Source organism: Bombina bombina, chromosome 4, assembly GCF_027579735.1.
Source record: "Bombina bombina isolate aBomBom1 chromosome 4, aBomBom1.pri, whole genome shotgun sequence".
NCBI classification, from domain to species: Eukaryota; Metazoa; Chordata; class Amphibia; order Anura; family Bombinatoridae; genus Bombina; species Bombina bombina.
The window spans coordinates 970238719-970257417 of record NC_069502.1 but is presented as its reverse complement, the minus strand read 5'-3'; the positions used below and the strand labels follow the sequence as shown (position 1 = coordinate 970257417).

The 18699-nt window shown below is 38.9% G+C and overlaps 1 protein-coding gene across 1 annotated transcript in view; it reads right to left on the bottom strand.

Annotated features, from left to right (window-relative positions):
* The window catches only part of RIN2 (Ras and Rab interactor 2), a 330034-nt gene that overhangs the window by 112881 nt on the left and 198454 nt on the right, over positions 1-18699 (bottom strand). The window contains exon 5 of the mRNA XM_053712006.1: positions 7613-7713. Within this exon, the coding sequence (XP_053567981.1) occupies positions 7613-7713 (101 nt within the window). The remainder of the gene's footprint in view (positions 1-7612; positions 7714-18699) is intronic.

The window sequence follows — 18699 nt, the reverse complement described above, 5'->3', positions numbered from 1 at the left end:
AAGTGTGCAGTGAAGACCAAGTCGCTGCCCTACATATCTGATCAACAGAAGCCTCGTTCTTGAAGGCCCATGTGGAAGCCACAGCCCTAGTGGAATGAGCTGTGATTCTTTCGGAAGGCTGCCGTCCGGCAGTCTCGTAAGCCAATCTGATGATGCTTTTAATCCAAAAAGAGAGAGAGGTAGAAGTTGCTTTTTGACCTCTCCTTTTACCGGAATAAACAACAAACAAGGAAGATGTTTGTCTAAAATCCTTTGTAGCGTCTAAATAGAATTTTAGAGCGCGAACAACATCCAAATTGTGCAACAAACGTTCCTTCTTTGAAACTGGTTTCGGGCACAGAGAAGGTACGATAATCTCCTGGTTAATGTTTTTGTTAGAAACAACTTTTGGAAGAAAACCAGGTTTAGTACGTAAAACCACCTTATCTGCATGGAACACCAGATAAGGAGGAGAACACTGCAGAACAGATAATTCTGAAACTCTTCTAGCAGAAGAAATTGCAACCAAAAACAAAACTTTCCAAGATAATAACTTAATATCAACGGAATGTAAGGGTTCAAACGGAACCCCCTGAAGAACTGAAAGAACTAAGTTGAGACTCCAAGGAGGAGTCAAAGGTTTGTAAACAGGCTTGATTCTAACCAGAGCCTGAACAAAGGCTTGAACATCTGGCACAGCTGCCAGCTTTTTGTGAAGTAACACAGACAAGGCAGAAATCTGTCCCTTCAGGGAACTTGCAGATAATCCTTTTTCCAATCCTTCTTGAAGGAAGGATAGAATCTTAGGAATCTTAACCTTGTCCCAAGGGAATCCTTTAGATTCACACCAACAGATATATTTTTTCCAAATTTTGTGGTAAATCTTTCTAGTTACAGGCTTTCTGGCCTGAACAAGAGTATCGATAACAGAATCTGAGAACCCTCGCTTCGATAAGATCAAGCGTTCAATCTCCAAGCAGTCAGCTGGAGTGAGACCAGATTCGGATGTTCGAACGGACCTTGAACAAGAAGGTCTCGTCTCAAAGGTAGCTTCCAAGGTGGAGCCGATGACATATTCACCAGATCTGCATACCAAGTTCTGCGTGGCCACGCAGGAGCTATCAAGATCACCGACGCCCTCTCCTAATTGATCCTGGCTACCAGCCTGGGGATGAGAGGAAACGGCGGGAATACATAAGCTAGTTTGAAGGTCCAAGGTGCTACTAGTGCATCCACTAGAGCCGCCTTGGGATCCCTGGATCTGGACCCGTAGCAAGGAACTTTGAAGTTCTGACGAGAGGCCATCAGATCCATGTCTGGAATGCCCCACAGTTGAGTGATTTGGACAAAGATTTCCGGATGGAGTTCCCACTCCCCCGGATGCAATGTCTGACGACTCAGAAAATCCGCTTCCCAATTTTCCACTCCTGGGATGTGGATTGCAGACAGGTGGCAGGAGTGAGACTCCGCCCATTGAATGATTTTGGTCACTTCTTCCATCGCCAGGGAACTCCTTGTTCCCCCCTGATGGTTGATGTACGCAACAGTTGTCATGTTGTCTGATTGAAACCGTATGAACTTGGCCCTCGCTAGCTGAGGCCAAGCCTTGAGAGCATTGAATATCGCTCTCAGTTCCAGAATATTTATCGGTAGAAGAGATTCTTCCCGAGACCAAAGACCCTGAGCTTTCAGGGATCCCCAGACCGCGCCCCAGCCCATCAGACTGGCGTCGGTCGTGACAATGACCCACTCTGGTCTGCGGAAGGTCATCCCTTGTGACAGGTTGTCCAGGGACAGCCACCAACGGAGTGAGTCTCTGGTCCTCTGATTTACTTGTATCCTCGGAGACAAGTCTGTATAGTCCCCATTCCACTGACTGAGCATGCACAGTTGTAATGGTCTTAGATGAATGCGCGCAAAAGGAACTATGTCCATTGCCGCTACCATCAAACCTATCACTTCCATGCACTGCGCTATGGAAGGAAGAGGAACGGAATGAAGTATCCGACAAGAGTCTAGAAGTTTTGTTTTTCTGGCCTCTGTCAGAAAAATCCTCATTTCTAAGGAGTCTATTATTGTTCCCAAGAAGGGAACCCTTGTCGACGGAGATAGAGAACTCTTTTCCACGTTCACTTTCCATCCGTGAGATCTGAGAAAGGCCAGGACGATGTCCGTGTGAGCCTTTGCTTGAGGAAGGGACGACGCTTGAATCAGAATGTCGTCCAAGTAAGGTACTACAGCAATGCCCCTTGGTCTTAGCACAGCTAGAAGGGACCCTAGTACCTTTGTGAAAATCCTTGGAGCAGTGGCTAATCCGAAAGGAAGCGCCACAAACTGGTAATGCTTGTCCAGGAATGCGAACCTTAGGAACCGATGATGTTCCTTGTGGATAGGAATATGTAGATACGCATCCTTTAAATCCACCGTGGTCATGAATTGACCTTCCTGGATGGAAGGAAGAATTGTTCGAATGGTTTCCATCTTGAACGATGGAACCTTGAGAAACTTGTTTAAGATCTTGAGATCTAAGATTGGTCTGAACGTTCCCTCTTTTTTGGGAACTATGAACAGATTGGAGTAGAACCCCATCCCTTGTTCTCCTAATGGAACAGGATGAATCACTCCCATTGTTAACAGGTCTTCTACACAATGTAAGAATGCCTGTCTTTTTATGTGGTCTGAAGACAACTGAGACCTGTGGAACCTCCCCCTTGGGGGAAGCCCCTTGAATTCCAGAAGATAACCTTGGGAGACTATTTCTAGTGTCCAAGGATCCAGAACATCTCTCGCCCAAGCCTGAGCGAAGAGAGAGAGTCTGCCCCCCACCAGATCCGGTCCCGGATCGGGGGCCAACCTTTCATGCTGTCTTGGTAGCAGTGGCAGGTTTCTTGGCCTGCTTTCCCTTGTTCCAGCCTTGCATTGGTCTCCAAGCTTGCTTGGCTTGAGAAGTATTACCCTCTTGCTTAGAGGACGTAGCACTTTGGGCTGGTCCGTTTCTACGAAAGGGACGAAAATTAGGTTTATTTTTGGCCTTGAAAGGCCGATCCTGAGGAAGGGCATGGCCCTTACCCCCAGTGATATCAGAGATAATCTCTTTCAAGTCAGGGCCAAACAGCGTTTTCCCCTTGAAAGGAATGTTAAGTAGCTTGTTCTTGGAAGACGCATCAGCTGACCAAGATTTCAACCAAAGCGCTCTGCGCGCCACAATAGCAAACCCAGAATTCTTAGCCGCTAACCTAGCCAATTGCAAAGTGGCGTCTAGGGTGAAAGAATTAGCCAATTTGAGAGCATTGATTCTGTCCATAATCTCCTCATAAGGAGGAGAATCACTATCGACCGCCTTTACCAGCTCATCGAACCAGAAACATGCGGCTGTAGCGACAGGGACAATGCATGAAATTGGTTGTAGAAGGTAACCCTGCTGAACAAACATCTTTTTAAGTAAACCTTCTAATTTTTTATCCATAGGATCTTTGAAAGCACAACTATCTTCTATGGGTATAGTGGTGCGTTTGTTTAAAGTGGAAACCGCTCCCTCGACCCTGGGGACTGTCTGCCATAAGTCCTTTCTGGGGTCGACCATAGGAAACAATTTTTTAAATATGGGGGGAGGCACGAAAGGAATACCGGGCCTTTCCCATTCTTTATTTACAATGTCCGCCACCCGCTTGGGTATAGGAAAAGCTTCTGGGAGCCCCGGGACCTCTAGGAACTTGTCCATTTTACATAGCTTCTCTGGGATGACCAAATTGTCACAATCATCCAGAGTGGATAATACCTCCTTAAGCAGAGCGCGGAGATGTTCCAACTTAAATTTAAACGTAATCACATCAGGTTCAGCTTGTTGAGAAATGTTCCCTGAATCTGTAATTTCTCCCTCAGACAAAACCTCCCTGGCCCCATCAGACTGGTTTAGGGGCCCTTCAGAACCATTATTATCAGCGTCGTCATGCTCTTCAGTATCTAAAACAGAGCAGTCGCGCTTACGCTGATAAGTGTGCATTTTGGCTAAAATGTTTTTGACAGAATTATCCATTACAGCCGTTAATTGTTGCATAGTAAGGAGTATTGGCGCGCTAGATGTACTAGGGGCCTCCTGAGTGGGCAAGACTCGTGTAGACGAAGGAGGGAATGATGCAGTACCATGCTTACTCCCCTCACTTGAGGAATCATCTTGGGCATCATTGTCATTGTCACATAAATCACATTTATTTAAATGAGAAGGAACTCTGGCTTCCCCACATTCAGAACACAGTCTATCTGGTAGTTCAGACATGTTAAACAGGCATAAACTTGATAACCAAGTACAAAAAACGTTTTAAAATAAAACCGTTACTGTCACTTTAAATTTTAAACTGAACACACTTTATTACTGCAATTGCGAAAAAATATGAAGGAATTGTTCAAAATTCACCAAAATTTCACCACAGTGTCTTAAAGCCTTAAAAGTATTGCACACCAAATTTGGAAGCTTTAACCCTTAAAATAACGGAACCGGAGCCGTTTTTAACTTTAACCCCTTTACAGTCCCTGGTATCTGCTTTGCTGAGACCCAACCAAGCCCAAAGGGGAATACGATACCAAATGACGCCTTCAGAAAGTCTTTTCTATGTATCAGAGCTCCTCACACATGCGACTGCATGTCATGCCTCTCAAAAATAAGTGCGCAACACCGGCGCGAAAATGAGGCTCTGCCTATGATTTGGGAAAGCCCCTAAAGAATAAGGTGTCTAAAAAAGTGCCTGCCGATATAATCTTATCAAAATACCCAGATTAAATGATTCCTCAAGGCTAAATATGTGTTAATAATGAATCGATTTAGCCCAGAAAAAGTCTACAGTCTTAATAAGCCCTTGTGAAGCCCTTATTTACTATCTTAATAAACATGGCTTACCGGATCCCATAGGGAAAATGACAGCTTCCAGCATTACATCGTCTTGTTAGAATGTGTCATACCTCAAGCAGCAAGAGACTGCTCACTGTTCCCCCAACTGAAGTTAATTCCTCTCAACAGTCCTGTGTGGAACAGCCATGGATTTTAGTAACGGTTGCTAAAATCATTTTCCTCATACAAACAGAAATCTTCATCTCTTTTCTGTTTCTGAGTAAATAGTACATACCAGCACTATTTTAAAATAACAAACTCTTGATTGAATAATAAAAACTACAGTTAAACACTAAAAAACTCTAAGCCATCTCCGTGGAGATGTTGCCTGTACAACGGCAAAGAGAATGACTGGGGTAGGCGGAGCCTAGGAGGGATCATGTGACCAGCTTTGCTGGGCTCTTTGCCATTTCCTGTTGGGGAAGAGAATATCCCACAAGTAAGGATGACGCCGTGGACCGGACACACCTATGTTGGAGAAAAATGAAGCCTGTTTTCATTATTTATTAATTATTAATAATGTAATTATTTATTTTTCACTCTAAAAATGACGTTTGTTCGATTTTCCCAGAACCCTTACTATGGAACATTCTTCAGCAGTGATTGCTTGCTCATTGTAGTAGCTCCTTTCTATCTGTCCTTAAAGGGACAGGAAACACATTGTTTTTCTTTTATGATTCATATAAAGAACTGTTTTTTAAACCTGTCCTCGGGCCTCCCTAACATGACAGATTTTTAGGATTACTGTGGGTGAGAGCAGGTTAATAATTATGTTTACTAATCAGCTGATTATTTCACCTGTGCTCCAGTCTAGATGTCCTGAAGCAAAATTAATAATAGAGGTAAACTGGAAAATTGTTTACACATGTCTGCTCTCTACAGGAATCATGAAAAAACTAAATCTGTTTCATGTCCCTTTAAATAGCCAAAGAAAAGGAGATAAGATAAACAATACTAAAGAGCCTTTCCAATGGGTATGTCTTCGGACTGCAATACAATGCAAATTTTGCAAGAAAATTACAGATTTAAATGCTCTTAAAAGTAGACTATTTAAGTATTTGAACACATTGTACTAATAAACTACCTGGTGAGTGCATTTTATTCTCCATGGATTGTGGCCATTAGGGCTGAAAATGAGAATGAGTACTGCTCTATGCAATCACTGTATAGTATGTAGCTTGTTCAGGCCGGAGAAGCATATTGCAGTATCTTTAGATCACAGAGTTAGACTTACAGCCTCTCCAGGGAATGTAGCACTTGTACAGTTTTTACAGAAAAAGTAAACAAAATAAATATCCAAATCAGTATTCATTGTTTTATTACGTGCATTTTAATGTTTACTTGCTGCAATATACTTTGCATATATAAAAAAAAACCTTTAAGGACACAGCTTTCAATTTGCTCAATTGTTTTATGACGGAAAAATTCCGTCATATGTCCTTAAGAGGTTATAGGGACAGTATACACAAATTGTCATAACTGCATGTAATAAACACTACTATAAAGAATAAGATGCACAGATACTGATCTAAAAATCCAGCATAAAACCATTTAAAAACTTACTTATAAGCTCAGTTTAGCACTGTTGAAATGGTTAACAGGAACACCCACTGCAAATTGGTTCTATAGCAAAAAAAGCAGACACTCCCCCCTCCTCTGCATATGAAAAAGACTCTTTAAACAAACAGGGGCAAGCTGAAGTCTGTATACATCAGTATTCTCCTAAAACGTTGGGGCTTGGTTAAGAGTCTGAAAATCAGCACAATGTTATTTAAAAATAAGCAAAACTATACATTTAAAAAAAAAAAAGCTGTATAGGCTATATAAATGGATCATCTACAAAACATTTATGCAATGAAAAATGTAGTGTATAATGTCCCTTTAAGTTTAATACACCTTTAACAGGGCATTGTGTCATTAAACAATTAGAAGTAGAATGTTCACCAGTGATTATTTAACTCTGAGTTAATTCTTTACATAAGCAAATATTTACATACATAAAGCTCCTAGTACATTGTCTAGTGCTGAAAGTCCTTGGCAAGCGCTACGCTGTCTTTTATTACAATATAATGCAATTAAGTCTACGTCAGACCTTACCATACATACTACCAAAAGGGTCTGTAAAGTACAATATTTCACAGTGCATAAGAAAATACCTTCCAGAAGAAAACAGGTGTTTATGGGTAGTCTGTAGTTAATTACACACACACATATTGTAGGTAATGACAGTGCACCTTTTATTTTGTTTATTTAGGTCTTAGGTTATGACTACGTACCATATTATCTTTTCTCTCTTTGGCCACTGACCTGACAGATCAAGAACACCTATTGCTGAATCCCGTTCATTTCAGTTTAACCCCATACGTGCCTGAGAATGTTGAAAAACTGTTCCCTTTTGGCAGTGAAGAAACAAAATAAGACAGTCGTGAAAAAAAATGATTCATTCCTGTAACTTTCTAGTTTTTAAAAGCCCTCACAATACAGCACATAGTCAATCAGACTCTCAGAAAGAGTTGTTGAATGAACCCAAATGCTAATTTATATTTAAATATGGGGGTGAAGGGGTGCACTGAAAAAAGCCATATAATAAAGAAAGATAAAGGAACTCACCAAAGAAGCTTGACAGTTTGTAACTAACCTGTAGACAAATGTAATTTCTAAACAAGTGTATTTTAAAATACAGAACATTTCCAACACACAGAACTTAAAAGCCTATTTTGCCTGGTGAAATACATATCATATATTTACCTCAGGTGCTCTGAGGAATCCAGTTCATCTTTGACGAGGAATTCTGTGTGTACCATCTCCAATTTCAGTTCTCCGATCTCAGAGGCGATGGTGTCTATGAGCTAGGGAAGGACAAAACATAGGGACAAGTGACGTTAGTCAGTGAAAGAGGCGTGTCCGCAGGTTTAGTCACTAATATGAAATAGCACTGGTAGCAAATCTTTTTTTATCTGTACTGCCTGAACTTCCTCACACAGCCTGACGAATAAGTGCAAAGATTTGATAATAAACGCAGAGTAAACACTGTACATTGTGAGTGCATAGAATGCATATCCCCCTACTTACATCTATAGGAACTGTGGCAAAAAGTCTACCTTGTCTAGGAGCAGACACCTTATTTCAAGTTTATGTTAAGAACTAAAAAAAACAAAAAAAACATTGGATTATGGACTAGATTAAAATAAAGTGCTGGAGCTCAATAATATCCGTCCCTAAATGGCCAGAGTAAAGGAGATGCAAAAATACGCAGGAGGTGTCCTTGGATTGCAAAACAATTTATATTTTACTAATAAATGCAGACAAAAGATCTTTTACAATGCGGTGCTACTTATATATTCTATGCATGTGTAACAATTATTTGAATTTCCCTTATGTATACAGTGGCAACAGGGGAGCTGTGCTATGGTTATAAATGCACCAAGCATGTTCCCCCCATGAAGTACTTTCCTATCTGCTGGCACCACCCCATAAAGAAACATTTACATCAGGCTTGTTCAACCTAAGGCCAATGGCCACAATATAATATATAAATATTTTGATTAATATCATTTTAAAAATATTTGCACCATTTAAACGTAAACCTAGCTACAACATTTTCTATTTAACTACATAAGTGCACAGAGGCCTATTATCAGCAACCATCTGTCCTGTGTTCCAATGGCATGTTGTGTTTGCTAATCCAGGTTTATCATTTAAAAAGGCTAAATACTCATTAGAAAACCCTTTTGCAATTATGTTAGCACAGCTGAAAACGGTTGTGCTGATTAAAGAAGTAATAAAACTGGGCTTCATTAGACTAGTTGAGTATCTGGAGCATCAGCAATTGTGGGTTCCATTACAGGCTCAAGATGGCCGGAAACAAAGAACTTTCTTCCGAAACTCTTTAGTCTATTCTTCAGAAAACTAAAGGCTATTTCATGTGAGAATTTGCCAAGAAACTGAAGCTCTCGGACAACGCTGTGTACTACTTCCTTCATAGAACAGTGCAAACTGGCTCTAACCATGACAGAAAGAGGAGTGGGAAGTCTCGATGCACAGCTGGGCAAGATGATTAGACATTAGAGTGTCTAGTTTGAAAAACAGATGCCTTGCATGTCCTCAACTGGCAGCTTCATTAAATAGTAACCACAAAACACCAGTCTCAACGTCAACAGTGAAGAGGTGACTCCGGGATGCTGGCCTTCTAGGCAGAGATGCAAAGAAAAAGCCGTATCTCAGACTGGCCAATAATAAAAAAAAAATTAAGATGGGCAAAAGAAAACAGATACTAGACAGAGGAAGATTGGAAAAAAGTCTTATGGACAGATGAAGTTTGAGGTGTTCAGATCACAAAGAAGAACATTCATGAGATGCAAACCAAATGAAAAGAAGCAGGAGGAGAGCTGGACAACAATGGCAGAGGTAATGTGATGGTCTAGGGGTGGTTTGGTGGTGGTAAAGTGGGTGATTTATACAGGGTAAAAGGGACCTTGAAGAAGGAAGGCTATCACTCTATTTTGCAATACCATATCCTGTAGACAACGCTTGATTGGAGTCAATTTCTTTCTATAACAGGAACAGGACAATGACCCAAACCACAGCTCCAAACTATGCAAGAACTATTTAGAGAAAATCAGTCAGCTGTTAATCTGTCAACCCTATTGAGCTGTTGTGGGAGCAACTGGACCGTATGGTAAGAAGTGCCCATCAGGCCAATCCAACTTGTGGGAGGTGCTTCAGGAGGCATGGGGTTAAATCTCTTGAGATTACCTCAACAAATTAACAACTAGAATGCCAAACATCTGCCAGGCTGTAATTGCTGCACATGGAGGATTCTTTGACGAAAGCAAAAGTTTGAAGTACACAATTATTATTTCACTTAAAGGTACATTCTAGTAAAAAATAAGGTATTATGATTCAGATAGGGCATGTCATTTTAAACAACTTTCCAATTTACTTTTATCATCAATTTTGCTTTGTTCTCTTGGTATTCTTAGTTGAAAGCTAAACCTAGGAGGCTCATATGCAAATGTCTTAGCCCTTGAAGGCCACCTCTTATCTGAATGCATTTTGACATTTTTAACAACTAGAGGGCGTTAGTTCATGTGTGCCATATAGATAATATTGTGCTCATGCCTGTGGAATTACCTAGAAGTCAGTACTGATTGGCTAAAATGCAATTTTTTCAAAAGAACTGAAATAAGGGGGCAGTCTGCAGAGGCTTAGATACAAGGTAATCACAGGGGTGAAAAATATATTAATAGTGTTGGTTGTGCAAAACAGGGGAATGTGTAATAAAGGGATTATCTATCTTTTTAAACAATAAAAATTCTGATGCAGACTGTCCCTTTAAAATCATTATTTCTAACCTTGTCAATGACTGTATTTCCTATTCAAACTCATTTCATGTATGTTTTCATGGAAAATAAGGAAATGTCTAAATGACTCCAAACTTTTGAACGCCGCTGTATATGTTCCTTAAACACTCTGAGATTGTTATAGAACGTTTAGTTATGCATAATAAACAGTTTTGCAATAAACTTTCATTATTTATTTTGCCCCTTTTATGTAATGTAACTGAAATATGTGGGATTTTTAATTCTCACATATGGAAATGGACACTGTATTACTTTTCAAGGCTAATCCTGCTACATGCCTGTACCTAATTAGTTTCAATAGATAAAATACAGACACAATACTGAAAACAATGCACATTTACGTGCAAAATTAAAGTAGCTTGCCTTGTTTACTCTAATGACAAGTCAAGATTGACTTTCCAACAGGAAATAGAGTTTGTCTATTGAAAAAGAATTACAGCCAACAAGGGGCCCCATTTCATATGCGGCGGCGCCCGCAAAAGCTGGTGACGCTGTTTTTTGCGCTGTTTTGGTATCCTATATACAACGCCGCATATAAATGCGGCACGTATATTTCACCAGTCGCCCGCAATTTTTACTCCCATAAGTTAACATGGGACCGCGTCGCAAATTGGTATCCAATATTCAGCGCAAGGACTTCCGTGGCGGAAATGGAGAAATCTTACTCCATTTTCACCTCGCCACACAAGGCAGCCGCAGCAAGCCTTACGCTGAGTATTGGAGCACCGTAACTCCCGAAAATGCCTGCAAAAATAAACACCTAACACATGCGCAATATCTATCTACCTGTCAACCGCAATCCCCACTGCAATAAATAATAAAGTGTATTAACCCCTATATCCGCCATCAAACCCACACTGCAAGTAATAACTAAATTATTAACCCCTAAATCCGCCAACCCCAACATCGCAAACTATCTATTAAAACTATTAACCCCTAATCCGCCATTAACCCACAACGCAAACTACCTATTAAAGTATTAACCCCTAAACAGCCAAAGCCCACAACGTAATAAACCTATCAAAGGTATTAACCCCTAAACCGCCAAAGCCCACAACGCAATAAACCTATCAAAGTATTAACATTTAGCTCTTTTACTGCCTATCCCTAATCTAAATAAAACAAACCCCCCCAAAAAAACACTAAAAAAAACTAAGTCTAACCCCCAGGTTGATACTCACCATTCCTGAAGTCCGGCGAAGAAGGTCCTGTCCCATGCGGTGAAGTCTTCTTCCAAGCGGCGACCTCTTCTTCCAGGAACAATAAGGCGTGGAGCTGAAGACCGGCGACCGGGGAGGATCCTCTTGGTACGATCACCGCCATACACTGGATAGAGAATTCAAGGTACGCGATTAAAAATGGAGTCCCTTGAATTCGTATTGGCTGATTTGATTCTTCAAATTCAAATCAGCCAATAGCATGAAAGCTACTCAAATCCTATTGACTGTTCAAATCAGTAGCTCTCATCCTATTGGCTGATTTGAATTTAAAGAATCAAATCAGCCAATAGGAATTCAAGGGATTAGGAATTCAAGCCATTTTTAATTGCGTTCCTTGAATTCTCTATCCAGTTTACAGCGGCAATCGTATGAAGAGAATCCTCCACGCTCCATGGCTCCGCGGTCGCCGGTCTTCAGCTCCGCGGTCATCGGTCTTCAGCTCCGCCCTCTACCGGATTGTTCCTGGAAGAAGTGACCGCTGCTTTGAAGAAGACTTCACCGCCAGACTTCAGGAATGGCGAGTATCAACCTGGGGGTTAGACAGGTTTTTTAAGTTTTTTTTTTGGGGGGGGGGGGGTTATTTAGATTAGGGATGGGCAATGCCCAAATAAATTTAAGGGCAATGCCCAAACAAATGCCCTTTTCCGGGCAATGGGTAGTTAAGGTTTTTTAGTGTTAGGTTCTTTTATTTTGGGGGGTTTGGTGGGTGCGGTTTACTGTTAGGGGAGACTTTGTGTATTTTTATGTAAAAGAGCTGATTATCTTGGGGCAATGCCCTGCAAAAAGCCCTTTTAAGGGCTACTGGTAGTTTATTAAATTTGGTAATTTTGTTTTTTATTTGATGTAATCTTAGATTTTTTTTATTTTCTGTAATTGTATCTTAAAGGGACAATCTACACCAGAATTTTAATTTTGACTAGACTGTCCATTTAATTTATACTTAGTTTATTTTTAAGTTTAAAGTAGTGTTAGTTTTTTTTTATTTTAATAGTAACTTTAGTACTTTGTAATTTAGGTAATTTGGGTACGGTTAGGTGGTGTTAGGTTAGGGGGCTTAGTAATTGATTTATTTGCATTGTGGGCTTTGGTGGTTTAGGGGTTAATACTTTGATAGGTTTATTGTGTTGTGGGCTTTGGCAGTTTAGGGGTTAATAGTTTTAATAGGTAGTTTGCGATGTTGAGGTTGGCGGATTTAGGGGTTAATAATTTAGTTATTACTTGGGGTGTGGATTTGATGGCGGATATAGGGGTTAATAGTTTAATTAGGCATATTGCGTTGTGGGGGGTTGTTGATTTAGCGGGTTAATAAATTTATTATTAGTTGTGAGAGGGGAGATTGCGGATGAAGAGGTTTTACGTGTCGAGCTTATTTTTGGGAGGCGTGTTACACTTTTACGGGACATTAGATTTTTTTTTTTACTTTTCTTTGGCGCAGGCAGTTTCTAAAGTGCCGTAAGTCACTAGCGACTCCAGAAATTTGTATTTACGCTCGTTTCTGGACATCGCTAGTTTATCCAACTTACGGCACTTTATGAACTGCCGGCGGGGTTTATTGGATACCCCGATGTGCGAGGTGAAATTACGGTTGGTGCGGGTTGCAGCGCTTAAAGGGACATGAAACCCAAATTTTTTCTTTCATGATTTAGACAGAGCATACAATTATAAACAACTTTCTAATTTACTTCTATTATCTATTTTGCTTCATTCTCTTGATATTCTTTGCTGAAAAGCATATCTCGATATGCTTAGTAGCTGCTGATGCCTCCTCTGATTGGTTCACCGTGTGCATCGCTATTTCTTCATTAAAGTATATCTAAAGAATGAAGCAAATTAGGTAATAGAAGTAAATTGGAATGTTGTTTAAAATTATATTCTCTACCTTAATCATGAAAGAAAATGTTTGGGTATAGTGTCCCTTTAAACTGAAGCCTGCGCCATATATGTAATCTCGCCCAAGGTGTTTATTTAGTTTTAAAATGTTTACACTTGGCTGGTATGTTATTCTTTAGCAAGAAAAAACTAAATTCCTTGTAAAACCACTATGATATGTTTCCTTTTCCTCTGATTTCAACCATTGAGAGAAACAGGTCAATATAGTTCTCTCAGATAAGTTTTATTAACAAAGTTCTGAGTAATGACAAGAACGAAAGTTGAACTGACTAGACAAAACCAAACTCCCATGTAAGCATATTTCATTCCATGATAACAAAAGGTAAACACATTTTATTCTGCAATAATAAAGCTTATTACAACCACTTTAAAAACTTTAGAATAATTTTCACAGAAATGTGAAATCACCAGCCAGTGATATAATGCAGATTTATACACAAACCAATATATATGACATTTTTTATGATGCATTTTAAATATGGGATTCATGTCTTGAACAGAACTACCATTTTTAATGCTGGTGGAGGTGTTTCCCTGTTCAATAGAGCTGTGCACAACATGAAATAATTGTTCACAATAATGCATTTCCTGTTAGCTTCAGGTTAAAGGGACATTACACCCAAACATTTTCTTTCATGATTCAGATAGAGAATACAATTTTAAACAACATCCCAATTTACTTCTTTTATATAATTTGTTCCATTCTTTAGATATCCTTTGTTGAATAAAGAGCAATGCACATGGGTCAGCCAATCGCACAAGGCATCTATGTGTAGCCACCAATCAGCAGCTACTGAGCCTATCTAGATATGCTTTTCAGCAAATGATATCAAGAGAATTAAGCAAATTAGATAATAGAAGTAAACTAGAAAGTTGTTTAAAGGGACATGAAACCCAAATGTTTTCTTTCATGATTCAGAAAGAGCATGTCATTTTAAACAACTTTACAATTTACTTTTATTATTTAATTTGCTTCCTTCTCTTGAGATCCTCTGCTGAAAGGTTTCTCTAGGAAAGCTCAGGAGAAGCAAAGAACCTAGGTTCTAGCTGCTGATTGGTGACTGCATATATATACTGATTATCATTGGCTCACCCATGTGTTCAGTTAGAAACCAGTAGCGCATTGCTGTGCCTTCAACAAATGATACTAAGAGAATAAAGCAAATTGGATAATAGAAGTAAATTGGAAAGTTGTTTAAAACTGTATGTTCTACCTAAATCATGAAAGAAAATTTTTGGGGTTCATGTCCCTTCAAAATTGCATGCTCTATCTGAATCATGAAAGAAAAAAATTTGGTTTCATGTCCCTTTAATGTTTAAAGTGTGGGTTTTGGTTTGCTGAGGGTGTCCCAAAGTTTGGAACTGCTGTTTTATAAGAAGCCTATAGCTAAGGAAATCTAACTGAACAAACATACTGTAAGTCCAGTGGACTAGAACTTTTCCTTCTAGTGATTTATATCTGCTCTGTTTTGTATGCATTTACTAGATATTTCTATTTCTACTATATATTTGGGGGTCAGGTAGTACATGTAGTAATTTAACACTTTTAAGAGCATATACTTAAAGGGATATAAAAGTTAAAAAACAAAATGATCTATTAGTGCATTTTATTACTACACTGTTGCCCCAGAGGCAGAACTTTTCTTCACTTTCTGCAATAAGATTTTTTTTAGTGAAATGTTTTCTGCAGGTCATTTTTAAATAAATTTTCATTTTAAATAAGGCAGTTACACTAAGGCACCAGTTTAATTGCAATGTGTTGGTTAACTGAAGAATAAAGCAAGTTTTAACATTTTATAATATAGTTCAGTCATTGAAAATTGCATTGCAAATTAGATGCATACAAAAAAAGAAAATTTTAAAATGTCTCTTGAATAAATCTGTTTCCTTTTCTTTTGGTCTAACATAGAATTGTAGTAATAAAAAAGATGCAATGCTCATACTAATGTCTTACATTCAAAATAAACAGCTTTAAAGACTGGGAAAGGCTAGGGGCGGGTTTTTGACTGCTCACTTCAAACAGCACTTACACAGTGCAGCCAGAGCATAGCTCTGTTTGAAGAAAACTGTCTAATGTGGAGCAGCACTACAAAGTTCAAGTGCTAACAATTCCTGCATGTGTCCTGTTCTTTCTGCAGATATGCTGCATTTTCTGCGATGACATCTCAGATCACTGTATGTTCTGCCTTGGGGACTGTTGCATGAATATAATGGTGTGTTTAACCCCTGCAAAGGGAATAAACACATAGTTAAAGTCAGCTCCAGAGCAGCTATGCACTACTGGGAGCGAGCTTAAAGTGAAAGTAAATCTTAGCATTTTACAAACGCTAGTATTTACTATTGAAACAAGTAAAGGGCACTTTCATTCATGAAGTATAAGATACTTCATGTAGAAAGCTCCTTTATTTGATTCAATCGATCGCTGCTCTTAGCTCCTACAGCAGAGCACGGCTAAAAAATGTTTTGGCTAAGAGGTGACGTTTTCACCTCTTAGCCAATAGCCGTGCGGTAAATCCAGCTCCCATGGGCGCCAAGCCGGATTTATCGCACGGCTATTGGCTAAGAGGTGAAAACATCACCTCTTAGCCAAAATTTTTTTAGCCGTGGGCCGCTGTAGCAGCTAAAAACGGCGATCGATTCAAATCAAATAAAGGAGCTTTCTACATGAAGTATCTTATACTTCCTGAATGAAAGTCCCCTTTATTTGATTCAATAGTAAATCCTAGCGTGTGTAAAAATACTAGTGTCTCCAAGGTCAATCTGTATTTTGTAAAAATGAAACTAAAGGAGTTGCAGTTCATATTTTTTTTTAAAACATAAAGTCATTTTTAATATATTGAATTCAAAAGGGTAGAGGAAGGATGTCTGCAAATATAGTTCAAGATTAACAAAGCGATGCTTCAGGAAGGACAAAAGTTACACAATTCAGACAGAGACACCCTAGGCCTGGAAGTAAGACGAGGTTCAGATCCAGACAGCGAACCTACTATTTCCAGCGGGTCGTTTTTGAAACATATCAGCTGATGGCTAAAGCAAATAAGAAAACGCTTTCACGTTAGCGCAGGTTATATTTGCACTGATGTCTTTTGCTAACTATGGGGTTGAAGGGACCTGAAACCCAAAGGTTTTCTTTCATGGTTCAGAGAGAGCATAACTTTCCAATTTACCTCTATTTTCAAATGTCATTCATTCTCTTGTAATCCTCTGTTGAAGGAGCAACAATGCACTACTGGGAGCTAGCTGAACATATGTAGTGAGCCGATGACAAGAGGCGTATATGTGCAGCCACCAATCAGCAGCTACCTCCCAGTAGAGCATTGCTTCTCCTGAGCCTACCTAGGTATGCTTTTCAACAAAGGATGCCAAGACATCTAAGCAACTTTAATAATAGAAGTAAACTGTAAGGTTGCTTAAAGTGACAGTCTACACCAATTTTCATATAACTGCATGTAATAGACACTACTATAAAGAAGACTATGCACATATACTGCTCTAAAAATACAGTATAAAACCTTTTAAAAACTGACTTAGAAGTTCCCAGTTTAGCACTGTTGATGAGGATAGGCTGGGACACCCAGTGAAAGTGGCTGGGAAAACAGAAACAGTAGACACCCCCTCCCCTGCATATGAAAACACAGATTACAAAAACAGGAGCCGCAGGAATCTGCAGACATCAATATAGGTCTAAAACTTTGAGGCTTGGTTATGAGTTTGAAAATCAGCACAATGTTATTAAAAAAATAAGCAAAACTATACATTGTTTAAAAATAAAAACCACTACCAGATGGGCTATATAAATGAATCATCTACAAAACATTTATGCAAAGAAAAATCTAGTGTACAATGTCCCTTTAAAATGGCATGCTCTATTTGAATAACAAAACTTTAATATTGACTTTAATGTCCCTTTAATTACAATCTGTCTTTAATAATTATAATCATGTTATGGCTGTGATGAGCCATAACATGAGCAATTACAATTACGGTAGCTATTTTCATTGTTAACCAGCAGCACAATATTTTTGCGTAAAAAAAAAAAAAAGCCATTTATTTAATTCACATTGCTAGTCCTATTTTTCTGATCACACTACAAATTCTTGAATCTTAAAGGGATATGAAACCCAATTTTTTTTTCTTTCATGATACAAATAGAGCATGCAATTTTAAGCAGCTTTCTAATTTACTCCTATTAACCATTTATGGTTCAGCGCCTTGGTAGTGCTTGCTTTTAGGTGGAAGCGCTACCCAGGTGCTGAACCAAAAATGGGCCGGCTCCTAAGCTTACTTTCCTGCTTTTCAAATAAGGATACCAAGAGAATGAAGACAATTTGATAAAAAGAGTAAATTAGAAAGTTGCTTAAAATTGCATCATGAAAGAAAAAAATTGGGTTTCATATCCCTTTAACACATTTATGGGGCTATTTTTAATGGAATTATTCAACTGCTAAAAGCACTTGATAAAGCTTGGGCAACACTTTTTGAGTTATTACATTGTATACAAACAGATTTCTGAATGTAACATAGCGGCTAAACACACTGAAATAATTTCCCGCCATATTGGATGATGTCAGGAAGAAAAGTCCCCAATCAGATACAAACCCTCCCTACTGGATTAATTAAAATTACAAAAAATAAAATTAGCAAAATGTATAGCCCAACAACCCCACTTTACTGATAACGAACTTGTTCAAATTCCTTAAAGAGACATACACGCAGAAATATGATTCTGAGCACAGCAGGTTAATTACACAAGTCACTAAGTAGCACCACTTCACACAGTAAAAAGTGATTAATCAACATATAGGCACTTCAACCTGTGATGTAATCACTTAAAGGGACAGTCTACTACCGATTGTTTATTGTTTAAAAAGATAGATTATCCCTTAATACTTTTTACCTCTGTTATTAGCTTGTATCTAAGCCTCTGCAGACTGCCCCCTTATCTCAGTTCCTTTTGACAGACATGCATTTTAACCAATCAGTGCTGACTTATAAATAACTCCATGGGAGTAAGCACAATACTGGCACACATGAACTAGAGTAGTCTAGCTGTGAAAAACTCAAAATAGACAGAGATTAGACTTGGCCTTCGAGGGCTTATAAATTATCATATGATCTTACCTAGGTTTGACATTCAACAAAGAATACCAAGAGAACAAGTACATTGGAAAGTTTAATTTTGACTAGACTGCCCTTTAAAGGGACTCTGAACCCAAATTTTTTCTTTCATGGTTCAGATAGAGCAGGCAATTTTAAGCAACTTTCTAATTTACCCCATTATCAATTTTTCTTCATTATCTTGCTATCTTTATTTGAAAAGCAAGAATGTAAGTTTAAAAGTCGGCCCATTTTTGGTTCACAA